The sequence below is a fragment of the Lepidochelys kempii genome, chromosome 6 (genome assembly GCF_965140265.1).
Source record: "Lepidochelys kempii isolate rLepKem1 chromosome 6, rLepKem1.hap2, whole genome shotgun sequence".
NCBI lineage: Eukaryota > Metazoa > Chordata > Testudines > Cheloniidae > Lepidochelys > Lepidochelys kempii.
Genome location: NC_133261.1, coordinates 84242694 through 84269737, shown reverse-complemented (window position 1 = coordinate 84269737; position 27044 = coordinate 84242694). Strand labels below are relative to the sequence as shown.

At 38.9% G+C, this 27044-nt stretch overlaps 1 protein-coding gene across 11 annotated transcripts in view; it reads left to right on the top strand.

The window, feature by feature from the left end:
• The window catches only part of HECTD1 (HECT domain E3 ubiquitin protein ligase 1), a 91979-nt gene that overhangs the window by 59731 nt on the left and 5204 nt on the right, over positions 1-27044 (top strand). For 4 of the 11 annotated variants that reach the window (XM_073348932.1, XM_073348930.1, XM_073348931.1 and 1 more), the window contains 13 exons: positions 1287-2123; positions 6354-6575; positions 8864-8997; positions 11743-11899; positions 12883-13105; positions 14614-14668; positions 14917-15099; positions 15477-15687; positions 15764-15849; positions 22226-22353; positions 24924-25125; positions 25267-25404; positions 26136-26743. In XM_073348932.1, the coding sequence (XP_073205033.1) occupies positions 1287-2123; positions 6354-6575; positions 8864-8997; positions 11743-11899; positions 12883-13105; positions 14614-14668; positions 14917-15099; positions 15477-15687; positions 15764-15849; positions 22226-22353; positions 24924-25125; positions 25267-25404; positions 26136-26743 (3184 nt within the window). The remainder of the gene's footprint in view (positions 1-1286; positions 2124-6353; positions 6576-8863; positions 8998-11742; positions 11900-12882; positions 13106-14613; positions 14669-14916; positions 15100-15476; positions 15688-15763; positions 15850-22225; positions 22354-24923; positions 25126-25266; positions 25405-26135; positions 26744-27044) is intronic. The other 7 variants (XM_073348933.1, XM_073348936.1, XM_073348934.1 and 4 more) reach the window with 4 other exon arrangements.

Below are 27044 nucleotides of genomic sequence, written 5' to 3'. Positions count from 1 at the left end.
TCTTCCTGATGTGATATAAAATGACTAAAAAACCCCCCACATTTTTATCAGTTTAATGGAAAGTTCTGATCAGTTGAAACAGTGCTACCGACTTTCATCATAACAACATATAGTAAAGCTTAAATTAAAAAAAAAAAACCTTTATGAAACATTAAGATTGTGATAAACATTTAGACAAGCAAGAAATTAAAACATGAGAGTAACATTTTACCATTTATACACGATGTGAGCAGTAGTAACAATAGTCTGAATTAAGGGTTTAGATATTAACTTTATCTTTTGAACTTGCTTATCTTAGTCTTTCATCACAATGGTGTTAGAAACATCTTCTAATAAAAGAATTGAAAAGGTGCATCCCCTGTTAGAGCTATTTTCATCTCAAGTAATCATCTAGTCAAACATTCTATTAAATTTATTATTCTTTTGCAATTATAGAGTCCAAACCTGCCACCCTTACTCGAGCAAGTAGTCCTTACCTGTATAGTCCAGTGGAAGTCAGTGAGGCTATTCATGTGAGTAAGGAATGCAGGATTGGGTCCACATTAATTACTGAACTAAAAAACTGAGTTTCAGTAAAATTATTTGTATTTTCAATTGAATACAGGAAAGAAAAAAGTCCCAGTTTAATCAATTTCATTTTTTAAATATGCATTCTATAACTTAAAGATGCTAGCACACTGAGCTTCATTTAAGCAACATATATAACAATGTTGTAATTATTACAGTTTCACAGAAATAAGTAAAGACATGAGAAATTTTAATACATAAATGTAATGCTTATTTTAATACATAATTATGATTTTTGCTGACTTAACTTCCTTAATTTTTAAGGAATGAAATTTGTAAATTTAGGGGAAACTGTATTAGCATCCTTTGTTATAGTAAACATTTTATCTTACAAATACTTCAAGCCCACTTATATGAAACTCATATCCATCTTTAATTAAAATAAAGATTTTTTTTTTTTAATCAAGAAGAAATGCCTGTTTAACAGGAATCTAGTATGCCAAATTCCAGCCTGGAGCAAACTTTTTTTGGCTGGATTCTCAGACCCTGAAAATAGAGATTAGTTAAGGCATGTGAATGCCAACTTAACTTAGTAAAACTATCAAATTATTTAAGTTCAAAAACTTTTTTCATTTTAATTGGCACTGAAGGCTATTTACTAATTTTAGTAACTCAGAGATACAGCCGTGATGCAAAGCTGATCCCATATTGTGGAGCTACTGTCTGACACGCTCCTGTCTGCTTTCTGCTGGGTCTCACAAACTCCTGTCCCTTTCCAGGCTGGATTGATGTCACCTGGGATGCTGGTGGCTCTAACTCTTACCGTATGGGCGCAGAAGGAAAGTTTGACCTCAAGCTTGCACCAGGGTACGACCCTGATTCAGCGGCATCACCCAAACCTGTTTCATCCACTGTTTCAGGCACAACGCAGTCATGGAGCAGCTTGGTGAAAAACAACTGTCCAGACAAGACGACTGCTGCTGCAGGCTCCTCAAGTAGAAAAGGAAGCAGCAGTTCTGTGTGTAGCGTGGCCAGTAGCAGCGACATCAGCTTGGGTTCGAGCAAAATGGAGCGGAGATCAGAGAGTGTAATGGAACAGAATATAGTTTCAGGCACTGACGTCCACGAGCCAATTGTTGTTCTGTCTTCTGCTGATAACATGCCTCAAGCTGAAGTAGGGTCATCATCCAGTGCAAGCACCAGCACCTTAACAGCGGACATGGGAAATGAAAATGCAGAAAGGAAGTTAGGTCCTGACAATTCCATACGTACTCCTGGGGAGTCTAGTGCCATATCCATGGGAATTGTTAGTGTGAGCTCTCCTGATGTTAGTTCAGTATCTGAACTGACCAATAAAGAAGCAGCTTCCCAACGACCCCTTAGCTCTTCAGCAAGTAACAGACTGTCAGTGAGTTCTTTGTTGGCTGCTGGTGCTCCAATGAGCTCCAGTGCAAGTGTTCCTAATTTATCTTCACGTGAAACTTCTAGCTTGGAGTCTTTTGTACGAAGAGTGGCAAACATAGCACGTACCAATGCCACTAACAACATGAATTTAAGCCGAAGTAGCAGTGATAACAACACTAATACTTTGGGAAGGAATGTCATGAGCACTGCAAGTAAGTAAGATATATTTTTGACAGAAAATGAGATCAAATGCTTCATGTAAGAGGGATGTGGAAGGATGTGTCTTGTCTTTGGCTTCCTTTTAGACTTTAAATGTGGTCCATTCTGAAAGCTTGATACGGAATTTACATCAGCCCCCATTTCTTGTGTTTTTGTATAACTCATGAAGAGTTCATTGTATTTGGGAAATGGCGTATTGCTGTTTCTTCACTAATTTGTAACTATATTGGTGTCAACTGTCCTTGTTCCCTCTGTAGCATTCTCCAAACAAGAAAATAAGTTTATTCCTGTAACACATTTTTGAAAATGTGATACTTCAACAAAATTAGAGATGCTGGAAAAGTAACAGCAGCTGATTTATGAGGCTGCCTCTTTAATCTGTTCCATATTACATACATTTACACACATGCAGAGGTCTGATCTACCCTGAGGGGGAAAAGTATATATGTAATTACCAGTATTACTAGGGGATTTTCCTGCGCATTGTGAATTGATTCTGTAGACTTAAAACTAAAGAACACAGTAAAAGAAAAAATAGTATACAGTAGAAAGATATTTTAAAATTTCCATGGATATAATTTCCCACTTAATATTAAGGCCAACTGCAATCCACTTTACTGAATTCATTATGCTGTGTATAGTTTGTGTATAATTATGGCTTTGATCCAACAAATCTTAGGCATATGCCTAACTTTAAGCATGTGTGTAGTTCCATTGTTTTCAATGGTACTGTATGTATTTTGAGGCAAGGTATGTGCTACAGTCCTTTGCTGGATTTAAGGTATAGTAAAGGAAGTATATAAAATCCTGCTGTTTATTATGAGTGAGTTCACTCTTCTGAGTTTTACAATGGCACTGTCTCTCACTTGGTGTATCATATAACTTGTAGATGTTTGTTTTGTAAATTTGACCAATTATGTTGTTTAAGTTAGGGGAAGGCATTGATGAGCAGCCTTTTATCAAATTGACCAAGTTCAGAGAAATGAAGCCATCCTAACCAGAAAGCAACAGTTCAGTTTCATATTAGAATTGCCATACCTTTTGTGTTCCTTTTCCTTGTATTCTTTTTCTCCAAATAGGTGAATGACCAGCTACAGTAAAAGGGATTGCTCCTTGTTCCTTTTGTGTGCGCGCGCATGTGTGTTAATCTTTTTTCTTTGAATGATGATGTATAGAAAACTTTTCAGTTTGTTTTTGCTATCCATTCTTATATTCATAAAGTGAGATCAGGAAAAATAATTTAACACTTTGGGGCAGGCATAAAGATAAAGGGGAATAGAGGAAGGAGTAAAGGAAGAAAGAGATTACTGGCTTTTTGATTCATAGAGCAGGAGAACAGTGCCAGTAATGCTGAAGTTAATTTGTGTGTGGGGGGTGAGGGGAACTTTGATTGAAAACAATAGTATGTGTTTTAAAGCACACTTAATTAGCTTCCTAGAATTTGGCAGCATGTTAAGACATATATTGTGAAACAGTAGTGATGCAAAGTGCAAATAAACCCAGTCCTTAACTTGCCAATTGCTTATTTCAAAATTAAATCTTAATTAAAAAAAAATTCTCTCCTTTTAGGAATTATTTTGAATTTTATAAAAGGACAAAATGGCATCTAGTAGAGATGTGGCACCAAGGACTAAATTCAATAAAGAAACCATACTTAATATGATGCATATGTAACCCACAAACCTCCTGGGTGTGGTGTTTTGTCCCATCTAGTGGCACCGAGACCACTTAGAAAGAGGTAAATGAGTCTACTCCACAGCCTTCGTGAAGAGCCATATGGCTTTTAGCTCGTAGTAAAGGCTCATGCACTAAGCTCCAGAGGTCCCAGGTTCATCTGGGATATTTAACTGAGAAGTCTCTGAAGCTTGGGACGCGTTGGGGTTACACATAGATAAGTGGAGGGCCTGGAATTCAGATACATTCTGCCTATAGGCTTGTCCAGAAACCGTCTGTCTGAAATTACAGATGATTGGGTCTGGGGATCTAGCTATTATGGTTGCAATTTAAAAATATCAGCATTTACCAGTAGTTACTATGCAGTGGTATCTGAGCTAACCAGTTTCTCTACGCTTGTATAACCGTGTAATAACAGCTGGCATGTGCTGACTTTGACTTCTACTGTACCTCATCCTTATTCTAGTAACAACTTGCTGTTGCTACTGTGGTTGTGTATGAGAAGATATCCACACTATTATAATCCCCCTCTTCAGGCTCTTCAAACTTAAAAAAAAAAAAAAAAATCCTTGGGCCTGAAATTTCTCGTGCTTGTCTTTAAAGAGGTATGGGGCAGTGAGAGGTCTCTTTAGGAAGTGAAGTTAGCTACTTAAAGGAAACCTCAAAATTTAAATCTAGTTTGTGAAATTTTCAGGTACTATACCTGCCTGGGACACCCCAGCCAATTTTTGTGATGTTCCTAGTTTTAATTTTTAGCCTATTGTGTAAGACTCATATCAGCAAAGGGGAAATGACTGACTATAGAATGAAACAGAGGCAGTAACATTTATTATACACAGAGCTATCAAATGCACTGAGTAAACAAACTGAATTTTTTTCTAAACTCTTTCTAATGTGATTAAATTGCTTGTGTCCCTTTTGGAAGCAATTTCCAAAATTGCTTTTTTTAATAATTAAAAAACTTATTTTTAAAACTTCAAACTCCTGTATTTCACATGTTTTATAGAAATGATGTTTGAAAATCACATAACATGCAGCAAGCTATATTTTTATTATGGCCTGAGCCTGCGAACATACACAATCTTTACTTCAGGCATGTGAGAAATCTCATTGAAGTCAACGGGACAATTCACATGCTTAAAGTTAAGCATGTGCAGAAATATTTGCAGGATTGAGGTTTACGTGTTTGATTTCTTATAGATACACCGTACGGCACTGCATATATAATCACGGTCACCATGTAAATACCCAGAATTCTGCCCATTGAATTACAGTAAACAAAGCTGCACATATGTCAGTTATCATTAAGGCCCTACTTCATTCGTGATATTGTGGATCCTGCGATATTGGGCTACCACTACAGTTTTTATTTTAATTGGCTTGCTTTGCACAGTCCACAATTTTGCATACATTTTGATTATGCATTTAGTACTGCAATAACAGTAAAATATAAAAGGCTAAAGTGATTGGACTTGATTTCTACAGTAATTGTGTTAAGACTTTTATAATCTTCTGAAGTTTATATTGTACCAGTCACCTTTCTTTTGTAATGAATGTACTATTGTTGCAGCATAATGTCTCGTTAAAAAAAACAACAAAAAAACAGCAGGCATAACATAATACTAGAGTGTTTATATCCTTCCAGCAATTTTTTTTAAACAAATAGGTCTTCTCTGGCTTTTCCAAATTACTGCTATTAATAAAGGTCCATTATTACTTTTCTGTGATTTTCCATGTCTTGTCTGCACCTCAGCCACAATTATTTGAAGATCATCCAGTAATTCAAGTAGGGCCTTAATTATTATACATTTAAAATAAAACGCAATTAGTGTATTTTATGAGCATGTGTTCTTTTTTTCACGGTTCTTTTTTTCTTGTTTTTAGTCTTTAATGTTTTTTAAAAAGGTAAATTCAGAAAACGATTTTAAGATAAAATCATGGCTGAGATTTTTAACACAAGTTTGGAAATTAAGTTACATTTTTCATAGCACCTGTGACTGAAGTACATTGCCCATATTAATGAATAAACACAGTACATAGAATTAAACAAAACAGTACATATGTGAGAGAATGTCAGGTTAGGGTTTCTGTAGGATTTGTAAAATGCACAAACATCAGAATCTACAAAATTATATCCGTTCTAATGTTTCTAACTGTCTTTTTGCAGTTAGAATATTTTCTCTGTATATCTATTAAATTGTATTGACATTAGTTAGAGAAGAGATCAAATCAGATTAAACTGGGTTTTAAAGAAGGTATTGCAGATTTCCAAGGAATTTGTATACAGTGGGATGTATTTAATAAAATTTTGCTTAGTTTACATGGAGGTTGATCCAAACTGGACATGCGGTCTATTTTACACCCACCAAACAGTTGCTGTACACCTCTGTGTTTAGGACCCCTCTTCTCATAGGCTTCCTAGACAGGTTACCTATGGTGACTTTCAAGCCAAAAAACCCCACATTTTTTTTTTTTCCCCCAAACACAGGACTCATGCATGTAAATTGTGCTCTTCGAATCATTTATTGTATCTTACCATATCTTTATAGCTTCTCCTCTTATGGGTGCCCAAAGTTTTCCTAATCTGACTACAACTGGTACCACATCAACAGTGACCATGTCTACATCCAGTGTTACTAGCAGCAGCAATGTAGCTACAGCAACTACAGTTTTATCTGTTGGTCAGTCACTTAGTAACACTCTAACTACTAGCCTAACATCAACATCTAGTGAGAGCGATACAGGTCAGGAGGCAGAATATTCTTTATATGGTAAGTTTCATTTTTAAATGAACATAAGCAGACCTCCCATTAATGATTTTCCTTTTCTTCTTTATCTTTTTGATGGTTTTTTGTTTAGTATTTCATTTCCTGAACAGTGTTTGAGAGTTGAGCTGTTCACCTGTCATGAGTTATGCAAGGCTGTGCTCATTCAAAGGAATTTTGATATAATGGCAGTGTTTTTGTCCATTTTGTTTTTTATAGTCTAAATCTCTCTCCTGCACTCTTACTGATTTTTTTTATGTAGGCATTTAAATAATATATTTGATTTTTTGTAAAAATTGGACCAATGAGTTTAATGTCTAAAACCTTCAGTAAATAGGTGTATTTTAAAATCAAACATTCTTCTTTGTGTGTTGTATAGGTATATTGGTCCAGATTTTTAAAGGTATTTAGGCATTCCTGTGCTTAGCATTACCGTTCCTAACTGATTCAGGAGCCTAAATATCATTTTCAAAAGGGTCTGAATCCCTTTTGAAGATGAGATTTCGTCTCCTAAACCAGTTGCAATGCTATACACAGCAATGCCCAAATATCTTTTAAAAATCCAGGCCATTGCCTTTTATCTCAGCGATAACACATTTTATTTTATGAATCAATAGAGAGAGAGAGAGAGAGAGAGTGTGTGTGTGTGTGTGTGTGTGTGTGTGTGGTTCCAGGAATCCCAATACCAGAGGAATGTCAACAAATTGAAGGGAATTTAAAAAAAAGAAATGATTAAGAGGATGGAATGGTCTTATTTATGAGGAAAGACACAAAAGAACTTAAATGCACAATACAGATTAGCTTGGCTAAATGCTAACTATGGGATAAGATAAGCAGTTAAAGGGTGTAAATACTAAAATGGAAAAGGGGGAATTTAGGGTAGTCTAAGGTGAGTAATATATAGGAGTGAAAGGGATGAAATTGAGCCAAGGAAAATTTAGGCTGGATATCAGGAAATACTTTGTAGCATAGAGGTTTATTAAACTGGGGAATAGCCTCCTAAGGGAGGTCATGAGAACTCCATTACATGAGTCATTTAAAACTAAAATGAACAAAGCACTTAAAGAATGTAGAGAAGTTCTGTCTTGGGCCCCCGTCTAATGCCCATTCACTTCAATGGATTAGGCCCATTAGAGGGGATGGACAAGATGTCTGAATATGCCTTTTCCATTTCTAATTTCTTTGATTCTGTGATACTAAATGGAACTAGTGTCACTCAAATATCTACATGTTGACAGAAACTTTTGTTATGGCTCGGTGGCTGGGCTTAAAGCACACTGTACTCGGGAAAGACTGATGTGGTAGTCATAGAATTCCTGCTGGAGTCTTGGGAACGACACAGAGGTTGCTTGGATAGATGAATTTATTTGTTGTGCTCTGGTAGAGCCTCCATAGCAGAGGTGCAGATACCACCCCCCAACCCCACACACACACTAAAAAAAAATCCTCTTTAGTAGACACTAGGGGAGTACGGGTGATTATACATTTTATCTTTAAAAATGGTGTTAACAAATATATTATCAAAAGAGTCTGTTACATTATGTCATGGAGGTCGTGGAAGTCACTGATTCCGTGACTTCTGCAATGGCCCCCCAGCTAAGATTTAGTCAGGGGTATTTATAGTTCAAGTCATGGACAGGTCATGGGCTATGAATTTTTGTTTATTGCCCGTGATCTGTCTGTGACTTTGCCTAAAAATACCCATGATTAAATCATAGCCTTAGTCATGTGTCATGGTTTGGAACACACACTTAATGTTAGTAAAAAGGACACCATTAATTTGAAATTAGTCTAAAAATGAGTTAAAGGTATTTGAAGGTCGTAATCACCCCCGAGTACCGCTACCAATCTTTGTAGTTTTACAGTCCACATATTTACACAAATATGAAAGACCCACAATAAAAGGGGAAACTGACTGTGTGACTGAATATAAAATGCTATGAAATGCGTAATATAAACTGAAGAGGTAAAGTTTTTTTCCCCCATTTTTACCAGTTCTGTGATTGTAGGTGTTACTTCTAAGAAATAGTTAGACACATACACTGCTACGTATTTTTACTGTGTCCTTTGAACAGACTCCTGTTTCTTTGCCAAGTGTGCTACCTTAGGTGCTTTACCTTTTTTTCTTTTCCACATTGCCAGAGTATCTTGAACTAGGTTTTAGCCCTGTCTTCCTTAATAGTTATTTTGTTTAAATGAAATCTGTTTTCATTCTTTCTTCTCTGCTTTTAGTTTTCAAAATTATTTATTTATTTTTTTAAAATGGGTTTGTGTCTCTTTTATTTTATATATAGATTTTCTTGATAGCTGCCGGGCAAGTACTCTATTAGCAGAGTTAGAGGATGATGAGGATCTGCCTGAGCCAGATGAGGAAGATGATGAAAATGAAGATGACAATCAAGAAGATCAGGAATATGAGGAAGTTATGGTATAGTATATACCTACCATACAAAAATATTTTCCATTTAAATAAAGTATGCATATTGAAGGCTATGTAAAACACCCATAGATATGCTAGCAATGTGGGGACCTAGAACTGGCTTTTCTATCCTTAGAGCTTATTTAGAGTTTTATAATAAATACATAAGAGTACCCGCTCCATGCTCTGAGTCAACTTGACAAATTCTTAAAACAATTCAGCATAAATAGATATTGACAGTTACTTGCTAGTAGCACTATGCCAGCAGTAACATAAATATACCAAATTAATAAACCTCACCAATTAAACCACTGTACTACCTCCCCAATCTGACCCTCGGTTTGTTGGCCAGCAATTAAAAATACGTCTTGCAGTGTGCCCTGAACGCTAATAAGCTTGGACTGTTACAGACTGTGATCAGGGAATGAAAATTAAAAGGTGCAGGGCCGTGATAGTGAGTGCCATTCCACCAGCTCCTTCTTTTTTGTACCAAAGGAGCCATAGCTCATGTGCTTCCATGGCAGTATCTTATAAGGAGAAAAGGAAATTTCTAACACTGGCAGGTCACAGCCTTTTCAGACCTTTATAGGCCAAAACCAGCATCTTAGAATCAGCCCAGAAACCAATGAGCAGCCAGTTCAGATCATAGATCACCAGTTTAATGTGCTGATAAAATGACACACAACTTAACAAATAGTCTGCCAAATTCTGAGTACCCGCTGCAGTTTCTGGGTGGATTTAAGACACAGCCCCATGCAGAGAGTATTGCAGTAATGAAATCTCCAGGTGACAAAGAAAAAGGATGATAGTTGCATCCAAAGTTTACTGTTCACTGTCAACATCAAAAGCAGTGGGTACAACCTTCTGGCTGTGTGAAAGTGAAAAAAGCTGACCTGCCACAGCTGCTACCTTCTCTCCTGTTATCGGCTGGGAATCTAATCAGGCTCCTGGACTGAGAACCTGATCCACAAATGATGGGAACACAACTTCAGTAACAAGAGCCAATGTTATTCTGGCCAAATCTTCTACTTCCCCTAGTTCAGTGATTCTCAATCAGAGAAACGCGTACCCTTGGAGATATGCAGAGGTCTTTCAGAGGGTACATCAACTCATCTAGATATTTGCCGGGTTTTACAACAAAGCACTAGCAAAGTCAGTACAAACTAAAATTTCAGCACGGCAATGACTTGTTTATATTGCTCTATATACTATACACTGAAATGTAACTACAATATTTATTTACAATATTATTCCAATGGATTTATAATTATATGGTAAAAATGAGAAAGTAAGCAATTTTTCAGTAATAGTTTCCTGTGACACTTGTGTATTTTTATGTCTGATTTTGTAATTTAAATAGTTTTTGAGAGAGGTGAAACTTGGGAGTACCCAAGACAAATCAGATTCCCGAAAGGTGTACAGTAGTCTGGCAAGATTGACCAGTATCACTTCAGACTTTAGATTGAATTTCGGTAGCTTTGGAAGAAAAAAAGTGCACTGTATTTAAAAATCCTTAAAAAAAAAAAAACCTCACACACACAGGTCTTGCCTGACCCATTGTGGTTGATTCCATGCTCTGGTTTGGTTCCTTGATAGCTGTGATGTCACAGTATGTATGTGCTGGGACCTCAGAAAAGGAGGTGGCGAGAATGGACATTGCAGGAGCTAAAATGAGAAACATAAGACTTCTGGTGGTAATGGTTCTGAATTTCCTCTTAGTTTGCCTACGGAGTAATTCTTCACATCTTTTCAGATGTATTGAACATCTACAAATCACCTTGACTTCATTGGGATTCATGTGTGCTCACACTTATGTAAATCTGGCGACTTAGATGCCTAAACATAGATTTAGAAACCTAATTTATGGGAATCCAAGTTTGACAGCTTTGGCCTTACTATTTTATCTTTGAAGGTTTCCTTAAATGTTTCAGTTATTTCCATGGGAATTTGTGAACAACCTCTTGTGGCTAATTTTACCTGCAAATTGAAGTATTTTTAAATCCTATTTTTTGTTAGTGGATAAGAGATCCTGGTAAGGTTGTGCTTTCAGTGAAAACTTTGAAACTATTTTTAAATATAGATCACTAAATGCTTCCCAATTAATTATTTTGAAGGCTAAAAATTAATTTTTAGTGAAAGTCATGGGCAGTAAACAAAAAATCACGGCCTGTGACCCGTCCATAAGTTTTACTATAAATGCCCCTGACTTAATCGTAGCTGCTTCTTGGGCCCCAGGACTGTGCAGCTACTCTGAGGCCACCCACTGGGGGTATGGCTGGCCCTGGGGCCGCGGCAGATGTGGAAGTCATGGAGGTTCCGGAAAGTCACGGTGTCTGTGACTTGTGTGACGTCTGTGACAGACTCTCAGCCTTAATTATTTTCCCTGTTGTCTTGTATTGATGAATAAAATTGTTTGGAGTGGCAGGGAGTGCATTTGTAGCTACAAACAGCGTCAATTTGTGAATAGTATTGCCAATGTGTATTTAATAGTAGTATTTTTTCAAAATGTAGATCTCAAAGCTCTTTACAAAAATGGGTAAGGATAGTTAACTCCCATTTTTCACTTGAAAAAAATGGAGGTTTTGACCTTGCTGAAGGTAACTTAAGAAGTTAGATCTTGGGAATAGAACCCCAGTACTCCTTTTTAGTTCGCTTTTAGTTTTACCTTCTATATAACTCTGCCTTATTTTGTAACTACTCTTTTTTGTTTAACTGTTGATCAAATGGTTTCTGTGTGGAATCTTGCTTCAACAGGAAGAAGAGGAATATGAAACTAAAGGTGGACGCAGAAGAACATGGGATGATGACTATGTATTGAAACGTCAGTTTTCTGCTTTGGTTCCTGCTTTTGACCCAAGACCTGGCCGTACTAATGTCCAACAGACAACTGATCTAGAAATCCCTCCACCAGGTATGCTGGAAGAACATGGATGCTATGTCTACATTGCAGTTAGACACCCACAGCTGGCCCAGGCTGCAAGGCTGTTTAATTGCAGTGAAGACTTCTGAGCTCTGGCAGCCACCCACCTTGCAGGATCCCAGAGCCTGGGTTGCAGCCTGAGCCTGAAATCAACTCTGCAGTTAAACAGTCCCACAGTCCAAGCCCCATGAATCTCCCATCAGCTGGCATCTAATTTGCCCTGAGAGTGCTTGTTCACACTGTAAAAGCAAGGTATTGTAGGCAGTGTTCCCTCTAATTTTTAACAGGCCGTGTGCGCAAAAATTTTTTTCTATGCTGCTGCCGAAGCACAAAAAAAAAAGAAAAAAGCCGAAGCTGGAGTGCGCGCGGTGTTTCGCCATGTGCACGTGGTTTCAGATCTGTGTGCATGCACACAGCTTAGAGGGAACAGTGACTGTAGGTCTTTCTATCTGTAGTGCCCAATAACTGGAAGAGAGTTGTGGCTTCAGCCTGCAAGCGTTGTACAATAAATATCCATCCTTAGTACAAACAAATTGAAAAGACCCAGTATAAGGGGAAGATATTAAGGCTTGAAGGAGAAATTTAAGTGCATCTGGTAATTTAAAGGGAAGGATGTTGTCAGGTCCCTTGCAATCCTCTGCTACTACGGGAGAACCTGATAGTGAAATTGAATGAAAGAAATAAAGTTAACTCTTCTGCTTTCATTGTCCAAACTGATAAATGCAAAAAAGTAAACAAATAAGTAAATCTAGGTTTCAGAAATTCCTTTAGCTGTTGGCAACATAGATACATCATGCTGTTTTTAATATAATTTTATCCTAACACTGTTCCTTTGGGATATAGACATTTAATATTAAATCAGTAAATGTTCTTTTAAGGGCATATTATTATTAATGTTAAGTAGTATGTGTGGGGAGTGCTTACGTTTCATGAATTTCTTGTTAATTGTTTCTTAAATGATTTTACAAATACAGGTACACCCCACTCAGAACTCCTGGAAGAAGTTGAGTGTATGCCATCACCTCGTTTAGCTCTTACCTTGAAAGTTACAGGTCTTGGTACAACTCGGGAAGTAGAGTTACCCCTAACAAATTTCCGATCTACCATCTTTTACTATGTACAGAAATTACTGCAGCTTTCCTGTAATGGCAATGTGAAATCTGATAAACTTAGACGTATTTGGGAGCCAACATACACGTAAGAGATTATAAATATATGAATGCATCTACAGTGGTTTTATTTGAGGATGACTGGCTAAGAAATTGCTGTAAAAATGCATGTTAAGATTTGTGACTGCCTTTTTCTCACAAGATGCAAAGAAAGTGATACCATCTGCAACAAATAACTTGAGGGAGAGAAGAGGGATTTTGCAGCAATGTAGAGTGGATCTGAAGAGGGTTGTTTCTGCCTGCTGCTCTTCTAAAAATGCAGTGTTGAAGGAGGTGCTGGGAAGTAATCAGTGTCCTTAATAAAACGTGTCTGCGATGGCCTACTAGGGATGTGACTCAGTCCCTGGCCATACCCTGCTATATAGACTTCATGTAAAAGATCTAAATCTTTCTTACATTCTGTTGCTTGTATTACAATTTTTTATCTACATTTTTTTATTGCAGATTCATTGTGGTTTTTGTAGTGCTTTGTAGAGTTTGGCATGGCTGATTTTGTATCTCTGATCTCATTAATAAAATTAGTGTTCAGTACAGTGGGGAGGTTTTTCATTCCATGAACTGTGAAGCATGATGCACTATTAATGTATTTTGGTTTTCTTCTGAGTCCCTATCCCAGTTACCTTTTCAGTAGTAGTGTATTTTCACTCATCCTGACCTTGTATCCAAGGAACTAACAGGTTTTTCTCTGAGCCATTTTCAGTATTGTTCCCTGAGGGTATGTCTGTGCTGCAGTTAGGAGGTATGTTTGTAGCAGGTGTAGACATACTTGAGCTACCTTTGATCTAGTTAGCCTGATCTACTTTAGAAGCCTTCAGTCATGTGCTTCAGGGTGTATCTACACTGAATTCAGGAAGTGTGATTACGAAATAGGTAGACATGTCCAAACTACCTTTTGATATAGCTAGATCAAAGTTAGCTCAAGGAACAATAGTAGTGAAACTGTGGCAACACAAGAGGCTGCACATGCTAGCCCCATCCCCCAACAGGACTCTAGTGCAGATGTAAGCAGCAGCCAGGCCTTCACTGCTGTTGCTACTTGAGCTCACTTTGATCTAGCGACATCAAAGGTAACTCAGATAGGTCTATATATGTTTCAGTCACACCTCTTGATTGTAGTGTAGACATATCCTGAAACATGACTGAAGGCATCCTAATGTAACCACATCCTTTCCCTACCTCTAGATAAATTCTGTTAGCAACATTCTAGAGAACAGCATTTATAGGATCACTCAGGCCCCATTTAAGCAAATGGAGCTTAAATGCTTTGCCAGAAAGGAATGGCCTTAAACACATGTTTCTGAGCATGAGTGTAAGTGTTCTGGTGAGTTGGGGCATCTCGCACTTGCTACCAGGAAGAACTGCTGCTACTGCTCTTCTACAAGTCACCTAATAATCAAGCAACTTCCAACAAAACAATAAAGTATAACTGCAGAATGTAGAGGCTGTACTAAGGAATCTGAGTGAATCAGTACAGCATTATTGTGCTATTCTGAAAAGCTATTTAAAAACATTCACACTAGTCTTTTCATGTTTTAGAATCATGTACAGAGAAATGAAGGATTCTGATAAAGAGAAAGAGAGTGGAAAAATGGTGAGACTGATTCTGGCACTTTTGTTAATCCCTACATTGTGTGGCTGTTTGAACTATAACAAGACAAATCATTGCAGTTTGTGAAATGCAACATTTTTTTAAAAAGCACTAACAGTTCTTGAATATTTAGAAGATATGAGTGGAAATTTTTGTCACTGCATGTTCCTAAAGAAATTGTGTACAATGCATGTGAAATCTTTCGGACTTTACAATCGGGAAAGACCAACATCTGGTGGTTCCTGTTGTAGGGTTGCTGGTCAGTAGAGCACGTGGAACAGTACCTTGGCACTGACGAATTGCCAAAGAATGACTTGATAACCTACCTGCAGAAGAATGCAGACTCCGCTTTCCTACGCCACTGGAAATTAACCGGCACAAATAAAAGTATTAGGAAAAACAGAAATTGTTCTCAGCTCATAGCTGCCTACAAGGTATATGTCCGCATCCAAACATGTTTTTTTTTTTGGTTGGGAATGGCGGTGTGCTTCATTTTGCAGCTTTGAAGGCTCTTGAGGAGGAGGGGTGTGAGATGTGACTACAAAATTGCTGTATGGTTCATGTGCCTAGATCAAGTTTAGTCTTTGCTGGCTCCATTTCTTTTACTTGCCTTTTTGTCAGGAGCATTAATATTAAAAAGCACTCAGATCATAGTCTGGACCATAGTACTGTTTGTACTTTTAAAAGTTTTAATTCTCTAAAAGGCTAAACACAATAACCCATTCTTGTTCGTAAAGTGACTAATTTACTTTGATACACTGTTGTAAAAATACTGGTCTCTATATTTTCATTCTAATAACCCTTTTTACAGGATTTTTGTGAGCATGGATCCAAATCTGGATTGAGCCAGGGAGCCATTTCCACTCTTCAGAACTCTGATATTCTTAGTTTGGCAAGAGAACAACCTCAGGCCAAAGCTGGTAGTGGGCAGAATTCCTGTGGTGTGGAAGATGTTCTGCAGTTACTCCGTATTCTGTATATAGTTGCAAGTGACCCTTACTCAGCACGAACTTCTCAAGAAGGTTTGTAATTAGCCTAACATGGTTTATTCAGCACTTTACCGAAAACAAAATAAACAAGTTCTGTTCATATTTTCAGAAGGAGATGAGCAGCTTCAGTTTAATTTTCCACCAGATGAATTCACAAGCAAAAAAATCACTACAAAAATTCTGCAACAGATTGAGGTAAACATAATATAAATGCTGTAGTTTTAAGACTTTTATATTCTTGATTGCTTTGGTTGTATGAAATTTAATAGCTGATTTGGTCATTTAGACTTCTGGATTCTTTTGCCCTTATTTATCACAAAGGTAAATTTATTTCCCTATTTTTAAAATCGTTAACTTTTTTTTTAAAGCAATACAGTCTGTCTAATCCAGATATAAAATAATATTATTAGATTCTTCTTTTTCCATCATAAAGATTGCACAAATATTGTGCCCTCCAAGCCCATGAAAAATAAATCAGCTGACCCTACTAAAATGGAAAAATCTTCTAGCGGGCACAGACTTTTGTAGTTAATTTTTCAAATTTGGGTCTTGATCCTGCAAAAACTTAAAATTTTAAGCACATGAGTAATCCCATTGAAATTATTGGGTCTGCTCAGATACTTAAAGTCAAGCACATACATAAGTATTTGCAGGACCAAGGTCTTATTTGTCACTTACATTTCAGTAAATCAAAAGTTTTGCTGTCCTAGCAATTTATCCAGAGACGCTGTGAAAGACCAGTGAGAGGTACTTAACTATCCTGAAACAACTCCATGCTCAGATCTCGATATATTAGTTGTAGATGGAATCCCTGACTTTGGAATCTGTATAGATGTACCTACGTTGGAAGAGGTTTGTTCTGTGATAAAGAAACTGCAAAGTGGGCTTGATGCTGGACCTGATGGCATAACACCTGAACTTCTCAGGTACACCATAGAGCCCATAAGTGGGCGTCTGCATACCTTTGCAGGACAGTGTGCAATTACTGGGGACTCTGCTTCCAACGCTAGCTTCGGCTATGCAGTATTATCATCCATAACAGATTCTAAAGCCCAAACTTCCCTAGCTGGGATGCTGCTTGAGAGTCACTTACAGAAGAGCACCCATGGGGACACTGCTCAAAGAAGAGGAAGTGACTCACCTGGTGCAGTAACGATGGTTCTTTGAGATGTATGTCCCTATAAGTGCTCCACAATCCACACGTGCATTCCACTATACGCACACCCCGAGCACGGTTGTCAGAAATTTTTCCCTCAGTGGTACCCATCAGGGCGACTCGAGCGCCCTGTGGTGCTATATGCTCAGAGTGCTGGTAGAAAGTAACCAGCCCACCCCATGTCCCCTCAGTTCCTTCTTACCACCTGTAACATTGGCTGGAACAGTTTTCCTTGCTTCAGCAAGCTCTCTCAGTGGTCTTCTTTTCCTTATAATTGTATATAGTTTGGTTAGTTGTAAATAGTTGGGTTTTTTTGCTGGTTTTAGTGTAGTTTGTTTAACTCGGAGAGTTAGCGGAGTTTTGTCCATTATACAGTGCTGAGGAATGCCTAGGTTGCCAGGCTTCAAGACCTTCCCCTCCTGCAACAAGGCTATGGCCCTGGGCGACCTGTACACCTCCCTGAAGTGCTTGGGAAAGGTTCATGTTGGGGACTGCTGCCAGTTTTGCAGAGACTTGTTGGTTTTTATGGACAACACTACAGACATGTTTTATCTCAACAGGCAGCGAGGGGCTCACTCTTCTTCCCTGTGTCAGGAAGCAGTTCAACTGTGGGAGTTTTGCATGGGCCAGTCAATCCATCTTCAGGCCTCTCACCTTCTGGGAGCACAGAACAGGCTGGCAGATGGCCTCATCAGGCCTTTCTCCAGTCATCACCCAAGTGGTCCATTCTTCCAGGTGTTTTCCAGCAGTGGGGGATTCCCCCGATAGACTTGTTTTCAACCGAGTACAACAGGAAGTGTCACCAGTTCTGCCTCCCTGTGAGGCCACAGTCTGGGATCTCTCATGGATGCCTTCCTGCTACCGTAGTCAGGTCACCTTTTCTACGCTTCCTCCCATGCATCCCGCTAATGCATAAGGTTCTACTAATGATCAAGCGAGACCAGGCCCGTGTCATTCTGATAGCCCCAGCATTGCCTCACCAACATTGGTTGACCACTATGCTGGGCCTGTCAGTGGCAACTCCAGTCTTGCTTCTCTCAGGAGCATGGTCGACTGCTCCACTCAAACCTCAGATCACTTCACCTGATGGCCTGGAAACTCCATGGCTAAATCCTGGAGAGCAGGCTTGCTCAGAGCAGGTTTATCAGGTCCTATTAGGTTGTAGGAAGCCCTCCACCAGGGTTACTTACCTCTCAAAGTGGAAGTGGTTCTCGTCTGAGTGTCCCAACGCAGAGTCTTGCCTACGCGTTCATCAGCACAGGAAATACTCAAGTATTTGTTATACCTGGAGCAGCAAGGGTTAGCTATCTCCTCAGTCCAGCTTCACCTCTCAGCAATATTGGCTTTCCACCTTTGGGTGGATAAGCAGTCCATTTTTTCATGAGATGTCTATCTAGTTCCTCAAAGGCCCAGAAGGATTATAGCCCCAAGTGTGTGAGCCAGTTCCTCCCTGAGACCTGTACCTGGAGTTATCAAAGCTTATAGGACGCCCATTTGAAGTGTTGGCAACGTGCTCCTTATTATACCTCTCGGAAGGTGGCTTTCTTCGTGGCCCTCACTTCGGCCAGAAGGGTCTTGGAGATCTGTGTCCTCACATTGGAAGGATAAGGTGCAGTTACGTCCTGACCCTAGTTTCCTCCCGAAGGTGGGTTCTCAGTTTCATAGCAAATAGACAGTCTTCCTTCTTGTTTTCTACCTGAAGCCATATGCAAATAGGGAAGTGCCACATTGCATGTCGGACAAGCCCTAGCTGTGTACATAGAAACTATTCTGTAAATCCACCCAACTGTTATAGTGGTAGCTGACAGGATGAAGGGTCTCCCCATCTCTAGTCAGAGAATTTCATCCTGGATCACATCATGCATTTGCACATGTTATGATCGTGTGTCTGTTCCGCCACTAACTAACCTGACTCCACATTTCATGAGGTCACAAGTTTCGGCAGCGCCATTCCTAGTGCAAATGCTATTCAGGACATTTGCAGAGCAGCGACTTGTTCATTGGTGCACGTGTTCTCTTCCCATTACGCCATCACTCAGCAGTCCAGGGACAGTGTCAAATTTGGTTGAGCTGTTTTGCAGTTGGCCTGTCTATCCCACCACCTGTGCAACTGCTTGAGAGTCCCTTACAGTGGAATGCACATGTGCAATCAATCACTCAAAAAAGAAAAATGGTAACCTTCTGTAAGTGTTTTTCTTTGAGAGTTGTTGCATGTGTCCATTCCATGACCCTCTCTTCTCCCACTCTACGTTGGAGTTGGCCAGAAAGAAGAAACAGAGGGGGCACGGGGTCAGCTGGGCACTTTATACCAGCGCTATGAGCGTACGGCACCAGAGGGTGCTATAGGCGCCCCAGCGTGTACCATTGAGGGAAAAATTTTCAGCAACTGTGTTCGGGGAGTGTACGCACCAAGCGTGGAAAGGACATGTGTAACACATCACAAAGAACAACATTTAAGGAAGGTTAGTAACTGTGTTTTCTGTTCCTGGAAAGGTTTTTATACATAGCTTGGTTGCTCAGCTCCAGCTGTGAAACGCTGTCATCCAGAGCAATTGGGCTCCACTGTTAGGTGATCTACAGTGGATGCTATACTTGCTCTTTGTCTTTTATCTGAGATCCATCACAAATTCCATCATCCTTTGACAGCAACATATGTAGATCTAAAGGCAACCTTCAGTTTTGTCCATAGAGCTGCTTGTGAAAGGACCTATGAGGCATTCCCGACATCCTCTTGAGGTTAATTCAAGATCTGAGTAATGACTCGGGCACAGGTGCAATGGGGGACGCATAGGTCTGACAGGTTTTGCACTAGATCTGGGTTGAAGCAGGGATGTGCCCTGGCCTTAGCCCTATTCTGCAATGCAATGGATTGGCTCCTTGAACATATCTTTGCCAGTACTGGTAAAACTGTCAGTTCAACTCCTTTTACTGACCTGGATTATGCGGATGATGTTGTTTTCTTTGGCCAGGATGCAGACGACCAGCTTCCAGCATATGGAAGCTGCCCTTGGTCTAAGGGTTTCTTGGGCAAAAACAAAAATCCACTGTCGGCACAAAAGTTGTGATACAACACATCTGTGCTGCTGGACAAACTGTGAAAGTAGTGGATGATTTCGTCTGTGTAGACAGTAAATTGTTATTAAATGGGCACAGCTAGCCAGACCTAAGGAGAATTGGTTTAGCAGCCTCTGTCATGAAGGACCTGCATAGGGTCTGGAGCCAGAAGAAGGTGAAATTATAAACCAAAGTATGGATTTATCAAACCTGTGTGCATCTAATCTTCTTATACGGATCTGAAACATCGACATTGCTTAAACAAGACAGCAGGAGACTGGAAACATTTCATATACAGTAAAAGCTGTTTTATCTAGCATGTTGTGGAGGAATGGGGGGTGCCGGTAAGTGAAAAATGTGGGTTAACTAGGAGGGAGGGAGTTTGGGTGGGGATGGGGGTGCGGGAGAGGGTGCAGGGCATGGACTCTGGGAGGGAATTTGGGTGCAGGGCACGGGAGGAGGTTACGAGTACCGGATCCAGAGGGTGCTCTCCTCGGATGGCTTCCCACAAGCAGTGACCTGTCTTGGCTGCTCCTAGGCGGAGGTGTGGCAGGCAGCTCTGCGCGCTGCCTCCGCAATTCCCATTGGCCAAGAACAGTGGCCAGTGGGAGCTGCAGGGGCAGCACCTGCAGGTGGAGGCAGCGCACAGGGCAGCCTGCCACACCTACACCTGGGAGCAGCTGGGACAGGTAGCCGCTTGCGAGAAAACGCCTGAGGTGAGCGGCCCCAGATCCAGCACCCTGTCCTGCGCCCCAAGCCCCCTCCTGAACCCAAACTCCCTGTCAGAGCCCGCGCTCCACATCCCCTCCCACATGCCAACCCCCTACCATTCCTGCACCAACCGGACTGTAAACTGGACTTTCAATGAAGATCAGAAATGCTGGTTCATATAGCATTCCGGTTGGTGAAGTGCTGGATAAATCAGCTTTTACTGTACATTGCTAGTGGTGACTGCTGGGCATAACATGGTTTGATTATATCTGTAATAAGGATGTATTATTGAGAACTGGCCATAAAAGGATTGAAGTCCTCATTGGTTACTACCAGTTAACATTTTCCAGTCATATAGCCTGTTTCCGAGATGAAGTCTCATATATCAAGCCCTGCAGATCAGACTTGAGGTCAGGAGATGAGATTACTTGGCCATGCACTGCCAGTGGCCATGTGGTTGTCCATGATTAACCTGGCGGTATTAGATTAGTAATTACCCTCTAGAGCTTTTAGACACTTGGTATGAAGCCGTATAATCTGACCACCGACATTGTTCGCTACAGACCCTGGTTATCTAAGAGTGATGATGGAGGTGGTGTAGTCGAGGCCAATGATATGCAACAGTGAAATATAATAACTAGGTTGTGGCTCCGCTAGATCCAATCAGTGGAGTAATTTAGGCCTAATTTGGAGTTTGACAAGGAGCTGACGGTAGATACAAAGCTGCCTGCAGAATTTTGTTCAGGTTTATGCATTATTAACTTAACTCCTGTTCCAGGACCACAGTCTTCCTTTGCTTATATTTGTGTAACATTTTGAGGGCATGCCATTGCATAGGTATAACTCCTTTGAAGACAATAGCATTGCATGGGTGTAACTGGGGGAAGAATCTGGTCTTCAGTATCTGTATTACTGATATTGAGAGCTAGAAAGAACTTGATATTTAGATCAGACTGAGCTTGCAAACTGGCACTTAGAAAATCCATCTTTTTATATGTAAACTGATCAAACTTGATATGAAGCTGTTGATGCACAATAAAAATGAAACTTGAAGATATGCTAATTTTAAAGAGTGGAAGCACATTTTATATCTAATAATTCTGACATTCCTGATTCTTAAAAATTCTTCAATTCCTCCACTCATTTTTTGTATGTGTGCTTTAAGGTCAATCAAAATTTCTTCAATTTTTTTCCCTCAGATATCTAGATAATGGCCTCAGGCTCTGTAAATGAGTTGCCAGAAGTCTTCAGGTTTTTCTTTTAAGTTTTTCATGGTCCTATCTAGGGCATCCAGGTGCTTACATTATCTTTGCTCTGCTTAATCATTCCTGCAATATTATTGAGCAGATCAGGAGAAACTGTATTCTCGGGGTGAAAAATGTTGCTCCTTGGTACTTCTATCCCATCCCTTGTCCCAGTGGTTCATTGTTTCTCAGTGGATGGCGTGCCCTCAGGCACCTAACATCCCACTCAGACAGAGTACTTGAAACGTCATCAACCTTTTCATTCACTGATTTTAAAAAAAATGATTTTTACCCCAGCAGGCGTAAAAAGTCGGTTCAGAGTAAACCTTGTTCTCTGTGCATCTGTCTATCATGTTTGGCAACCTGACCCGGTATTTTAAACAGTTATTTCTGTGTTAAATTACAGGAACCATTGGCACTAGCAAGTGGCGCTTTGCCAGATTGGTGTGAACAGTTAACTAGCAAGTGTCCATTCTTAATACCATTTGAAACTAGACAGCTGTATTTCACTTGCACAGCATTTGGAGCATCAAGGTAAGAGACATGATCATATCAGAATGAATGGATTCTGAGATGTCTTGAGTGTTTAATTAGGTTTTTTGCAGTGAACTTGACTTCCCCTAGCATGAAAAATCGTAGGAGTGTTTTTCTTTGCATATTTAAGGAGTTTTTAAAATAAACTTAATTTCTAAGAAAAGGGGAAAATCTGTGAATGTTTTTAATAAGATTTTTTTGATAACTTACAGCTGTTTGTTTATGCACTGTGCCAAGGGGTTCTGGGGTGGATGGCCTTTCTGTGGTTTGATGTTCCGTCGGAAACTTCATGTAGATCCTCAGCATGTCAATTTAGTTTGCATGTGTGCTGTGGCAGGCAGCTAAAGCTATAACAGCTGATGGTTTTGTTTGGGTCTCAAATCAAATAGTTTATTACTTGTTTTAATTTCAGCACAGACCACATTGGTAAGCATAGTTGTAAGAGAGAATAGACAATTAAGATACATTTGTGAGTTTAGTTTTATGTAATGAAAAGGAGAACGAAGCGTCATTGAACCGTGCTAGCAGAGACTCATTTTTAATAGTCTAGAACATTCCTAAAACTTTGTTACGTTATGTGACACTTACAAACTACATGATGGTGCAGCATGATATAAAGGTTTTATTGACATTCGTTTGGGATGATCTGCATTACTCTGTCAAAGTTGCATCAATAAAAATTGATACCCATATACCATGCCAGTATATTACCCTCTTCTCCCTCTAGCGTTTCCTGTACTGAGCACAAGAAAGAGGAAAAGGGGACTTTTCCCTTATATCAGTCCCTTATATCAGTTTCAGTTTATATATACACACAATATTTTTGTTCTTTAACATGCTGACATTAATCCTTCAGGGTAGTAGTGTGAAACAATGAGGCTTGACATTTTCTCTGCCTAATGAAAAAAATTCCTTTTTTTCTAGCTCCGCATTGCCATGAAATCTCAGAGTTTTAAAATCTTGGTATTTTTATAGAATAGTATATAGCCGTGATACTCAGACTGAGGCTTGCAAGTGGCTTTTTAATGTGTCTCCTCCAGCTCTTTGCAGCACATGATATTAAAACACTGATTTAATTATTAACCAGTCAGGATGTTTTTACTATATTATTAACCAGCTGTAGTTGATAAAAATAATAATATTTGGTCAGTCATTTTCCTGTGAGAATAATGCCTACATTTATCTATTAAAATATAAAAACAGAAAATGAAACAATGAATTCACACTACTGTGGCTCTTTTGGGTAATGCTGATCACTAATTTGGCTCCTGTATCACTGAGGTCTGTATCAGTGCTATATAGAAAAGCTGAATCAGGAACATCCTAGGCCTTGGGCAGGTATAATTTGAAGGGAGAAGGAGGAAACAGCTCTTCAGCTAATGAATGTGGTGGCTGTTTGAATTTGCTCAGGGATTTGGAATATTGAAATACATCCTTGTTAGATGGATAAGTAGGTTTGTGATAAATTGCACTGGTTTGAGAAATTTAAACTGCACAAGCATGTGAAACATATCACATGGCTGTTATCTCCGCATTTATGTGCATGTGTTTTTAATACATATAATACAAGATAAATGTTTTACAATGTTCTTTACATATAAAAGGCATCCTCCAGAGCATACTCCTGCAATTTATTTTCAGTACTTTGTATATGTTTCAACTTACAGAGGCTCTCAAAGCACTTAAAAAAAATTAAACCTCTCAGTAGCCCTGTGGGATATATAGATTTATATAAAAATATATTCAGTGACTTGCCTACAGTTGAAAAGCAGCCAAGTGGGTAGATTAGGGAGTAGTTTGTTGTTGATGATGATGACAGAGAGTATGAGAGAATTAATAACAACGCCTTTGTATAGGTGGTGTTAATAGTAATTGCAGTTCTTGTTTAATTGGTAAGGGCTTAAAAAACTTAACAGGGAGACCTTCCCTCTGAAATTCTAACAATTTAAGGAAATTATGGCTAAAATTACTTGATTTTTTCTATCCTTTACACTGTTATGTTTTTACTTTTTCTTCTTTTAACTACATGTGTGAATGACACTTATTTTTGCTTTTTCTGGCTTGTCGATGTGTTACAGAATTGGGTTATATAACCTAAAATACTCATCTTTATGACCAGTATAGTATATTCCTATTTCACGGACATAATGTGAGTTTTAATTTAATAAGTGTCTGCTTTGAGAACTTCAGATATACAGCACTACTGTAAGTGCAAAGCTTATTTCCTTTTATTCACTCCCATTGCAGTTAGTAGGAGTTATGCACTCAGGTCAAGTATTATATATCAGTGTTGTGTTTTGCTATATTATTCATTTAACACCAGAAGTTGAGGGTGATATTAATGCAAAATGAATTATTACTTATTTGAATTTATAAAACAACAAGAGGTATGTATCTAAACAGTCTAGGTGCCTCTGAAAATGTTTAGAAATGCAACAAATCAATACAGCACGTAGTGTTTATGGTTTAACAGCATGACTTGCACATCTGCTTATCTCAGAATTCCCATGAATGAAATATGCTAATAACTTATAATTTTAAGAAATATTTATATTTTTTTCTGTTACCAGAGCAATTGTATGGCTACAGAACAGACGTGAGGCCACTGTTGAACGGACGAGGACCACAAGTACAGTGCGACGGGACGATCCAGGAGAATTCAGAGTTGGACGCCTCAAACATGAAAGAGTGAAAGTTCCACGAGGTGAATCCCTGATGGAATGGGCTGAAAATATCATGCAGATTCATGCAGACCGAAAGTCTGTTCTAGAGGTAAAACATGTCTCCCTAGCAGAGTAGTTTTAAAACACTTTTATGGAAGGCAGCTGTGAATTATATAGCTAGCTGACCAATATTGAGTCTTTTCTTTTTCTACTATTTCTTTTCATTATTAACTTTCATTGTGTATTTCAGGTGGAGTTTTTAGGAGAAGAAGGAACAGGCCTGGGACCTACATTGGAGTTCTATGCACTGGTGGCAGCAGAATTTCAGAGGACAGAACTGGGAACTTGGCTTTGTGATGATGATTTTCCAGATGATGAATCACGTCAGGTATGGATCATTTTTACTTGTGGTTGTTCAGAGAAAAACAAATATTATGTGGTAATAAAAGTAGCTCTCTGGTACTCTCACTAGCTGTTGAAAGTCTTGAATCCATGTATTATAGGCAAGCCTGGTAGTACCGCTTATTATCAAGGTTTCCTGACACTTCCCATGATGACAGTACTCTGTTGGGGTTTTTTTTGTTGCTAATAACTATGCCAAACTTTAACCATATAGGTTGAAATTTTCTATGCCGGGGTCTACCTTCATTTGAATTTTTTTTGGAAGATTTCAGCTAAAATGGCTCCGCTGTTTCAGAGAACAAAATTAAGGAAAAATACATTTTTGTCCACGTTAAGAAATTCTCAGTGGTGTTGATGAGCTCTAGTATGCCCCATTCTGGCATTTTCTAACTATTGAGTGCTTGACTTTTTCGTACTTTATCTTTTAGTGTAGGGGTGGGCGTGTGTATAGTTACGTTGATGATTTAAGCTGAGAGAACATAGGATTCAGGTTGCTCTTCTACTTTTACTATATTTGGATTGCTACGTGTTAACAAATATTACAACAACAATATTGAGTGTTATATCTACATTTGAACTGAAATGAAACATCTGAAGGTTGTTTTTTAAATGTTTTTCTTCTGAGAAGGTAAATAATAGACTAATATAAACACAGTGTATATATTTAAACTCATCTAGCACAAAGCTACCATTTCTCCCCTTTTTCCTTAAATCCAGGTTGATATTGGAGGTGGATTAAAACCCCCTGGATACTATGTACAGAGATCATGTGGACTTTTCACAGCACCGTTCCCACAAGATAGTGATGAACTTGAAAGAATAACCAAACTCTTTCATTTCCTTGGAATTTTCTTGGCTAAATGCATTCAGGATAACAGACTGGTGGATTTGCCCATTTCTAAACCTTTCTTTAAACTCATGTGTATGGGTGACATTAAAAGTAACATGAGTAAATTGATCTACGAGTCACGGGGTGATAGAGACTTGCACTGCACTGAAAGTCAATCGGAGGCTTCTACAGAAGAGGGACATGATTCACTGTCAGTAGGAAGTTTTGAAGAAGACTCCAAGTCCGAATTTATCCTTGATCCACCGAAACCTAAACCTCCTGCTTGGTTTAATGGAATTTTAACATGGGAGGACTTTGAATTAGTAAACCCACATAGAGCCAGATTTTTAAAAGATATTAAAGACCTTGCAGTTAAAAGACGTCAAATTTTAAGTAACAAAGGTCTTTCAGAAGATGAAAAGAACACAAAACTACAGGAATTAATGCTGAAGAACCCATCAGGTTCCGGGCCTCCGCTTAGCATAGAGGATTTAGGGTAAGAGATGTCATTTTTATATTTATACATACATTTTATACACACAGTTCTGCTTAGTGGAATTACTAATATCTGTATGTACATTCATAAAATAAAAAATTCAGTTTCATTTCTGAAGATTACAGTGACATATTTATTTAAAAGTAGCGGTGCTATCACAGGTTTTCTGGCAAAACCCAGGTTGGTTAATTACATTCTGTATCCTTAAAGTTCTTGCATAGTGGCAGCTTGAAAATGTTTTTTGATTACCATATTAAATGATTGCTGTGCACCATGCATTGTTTGCCATGTGGACCCTCAG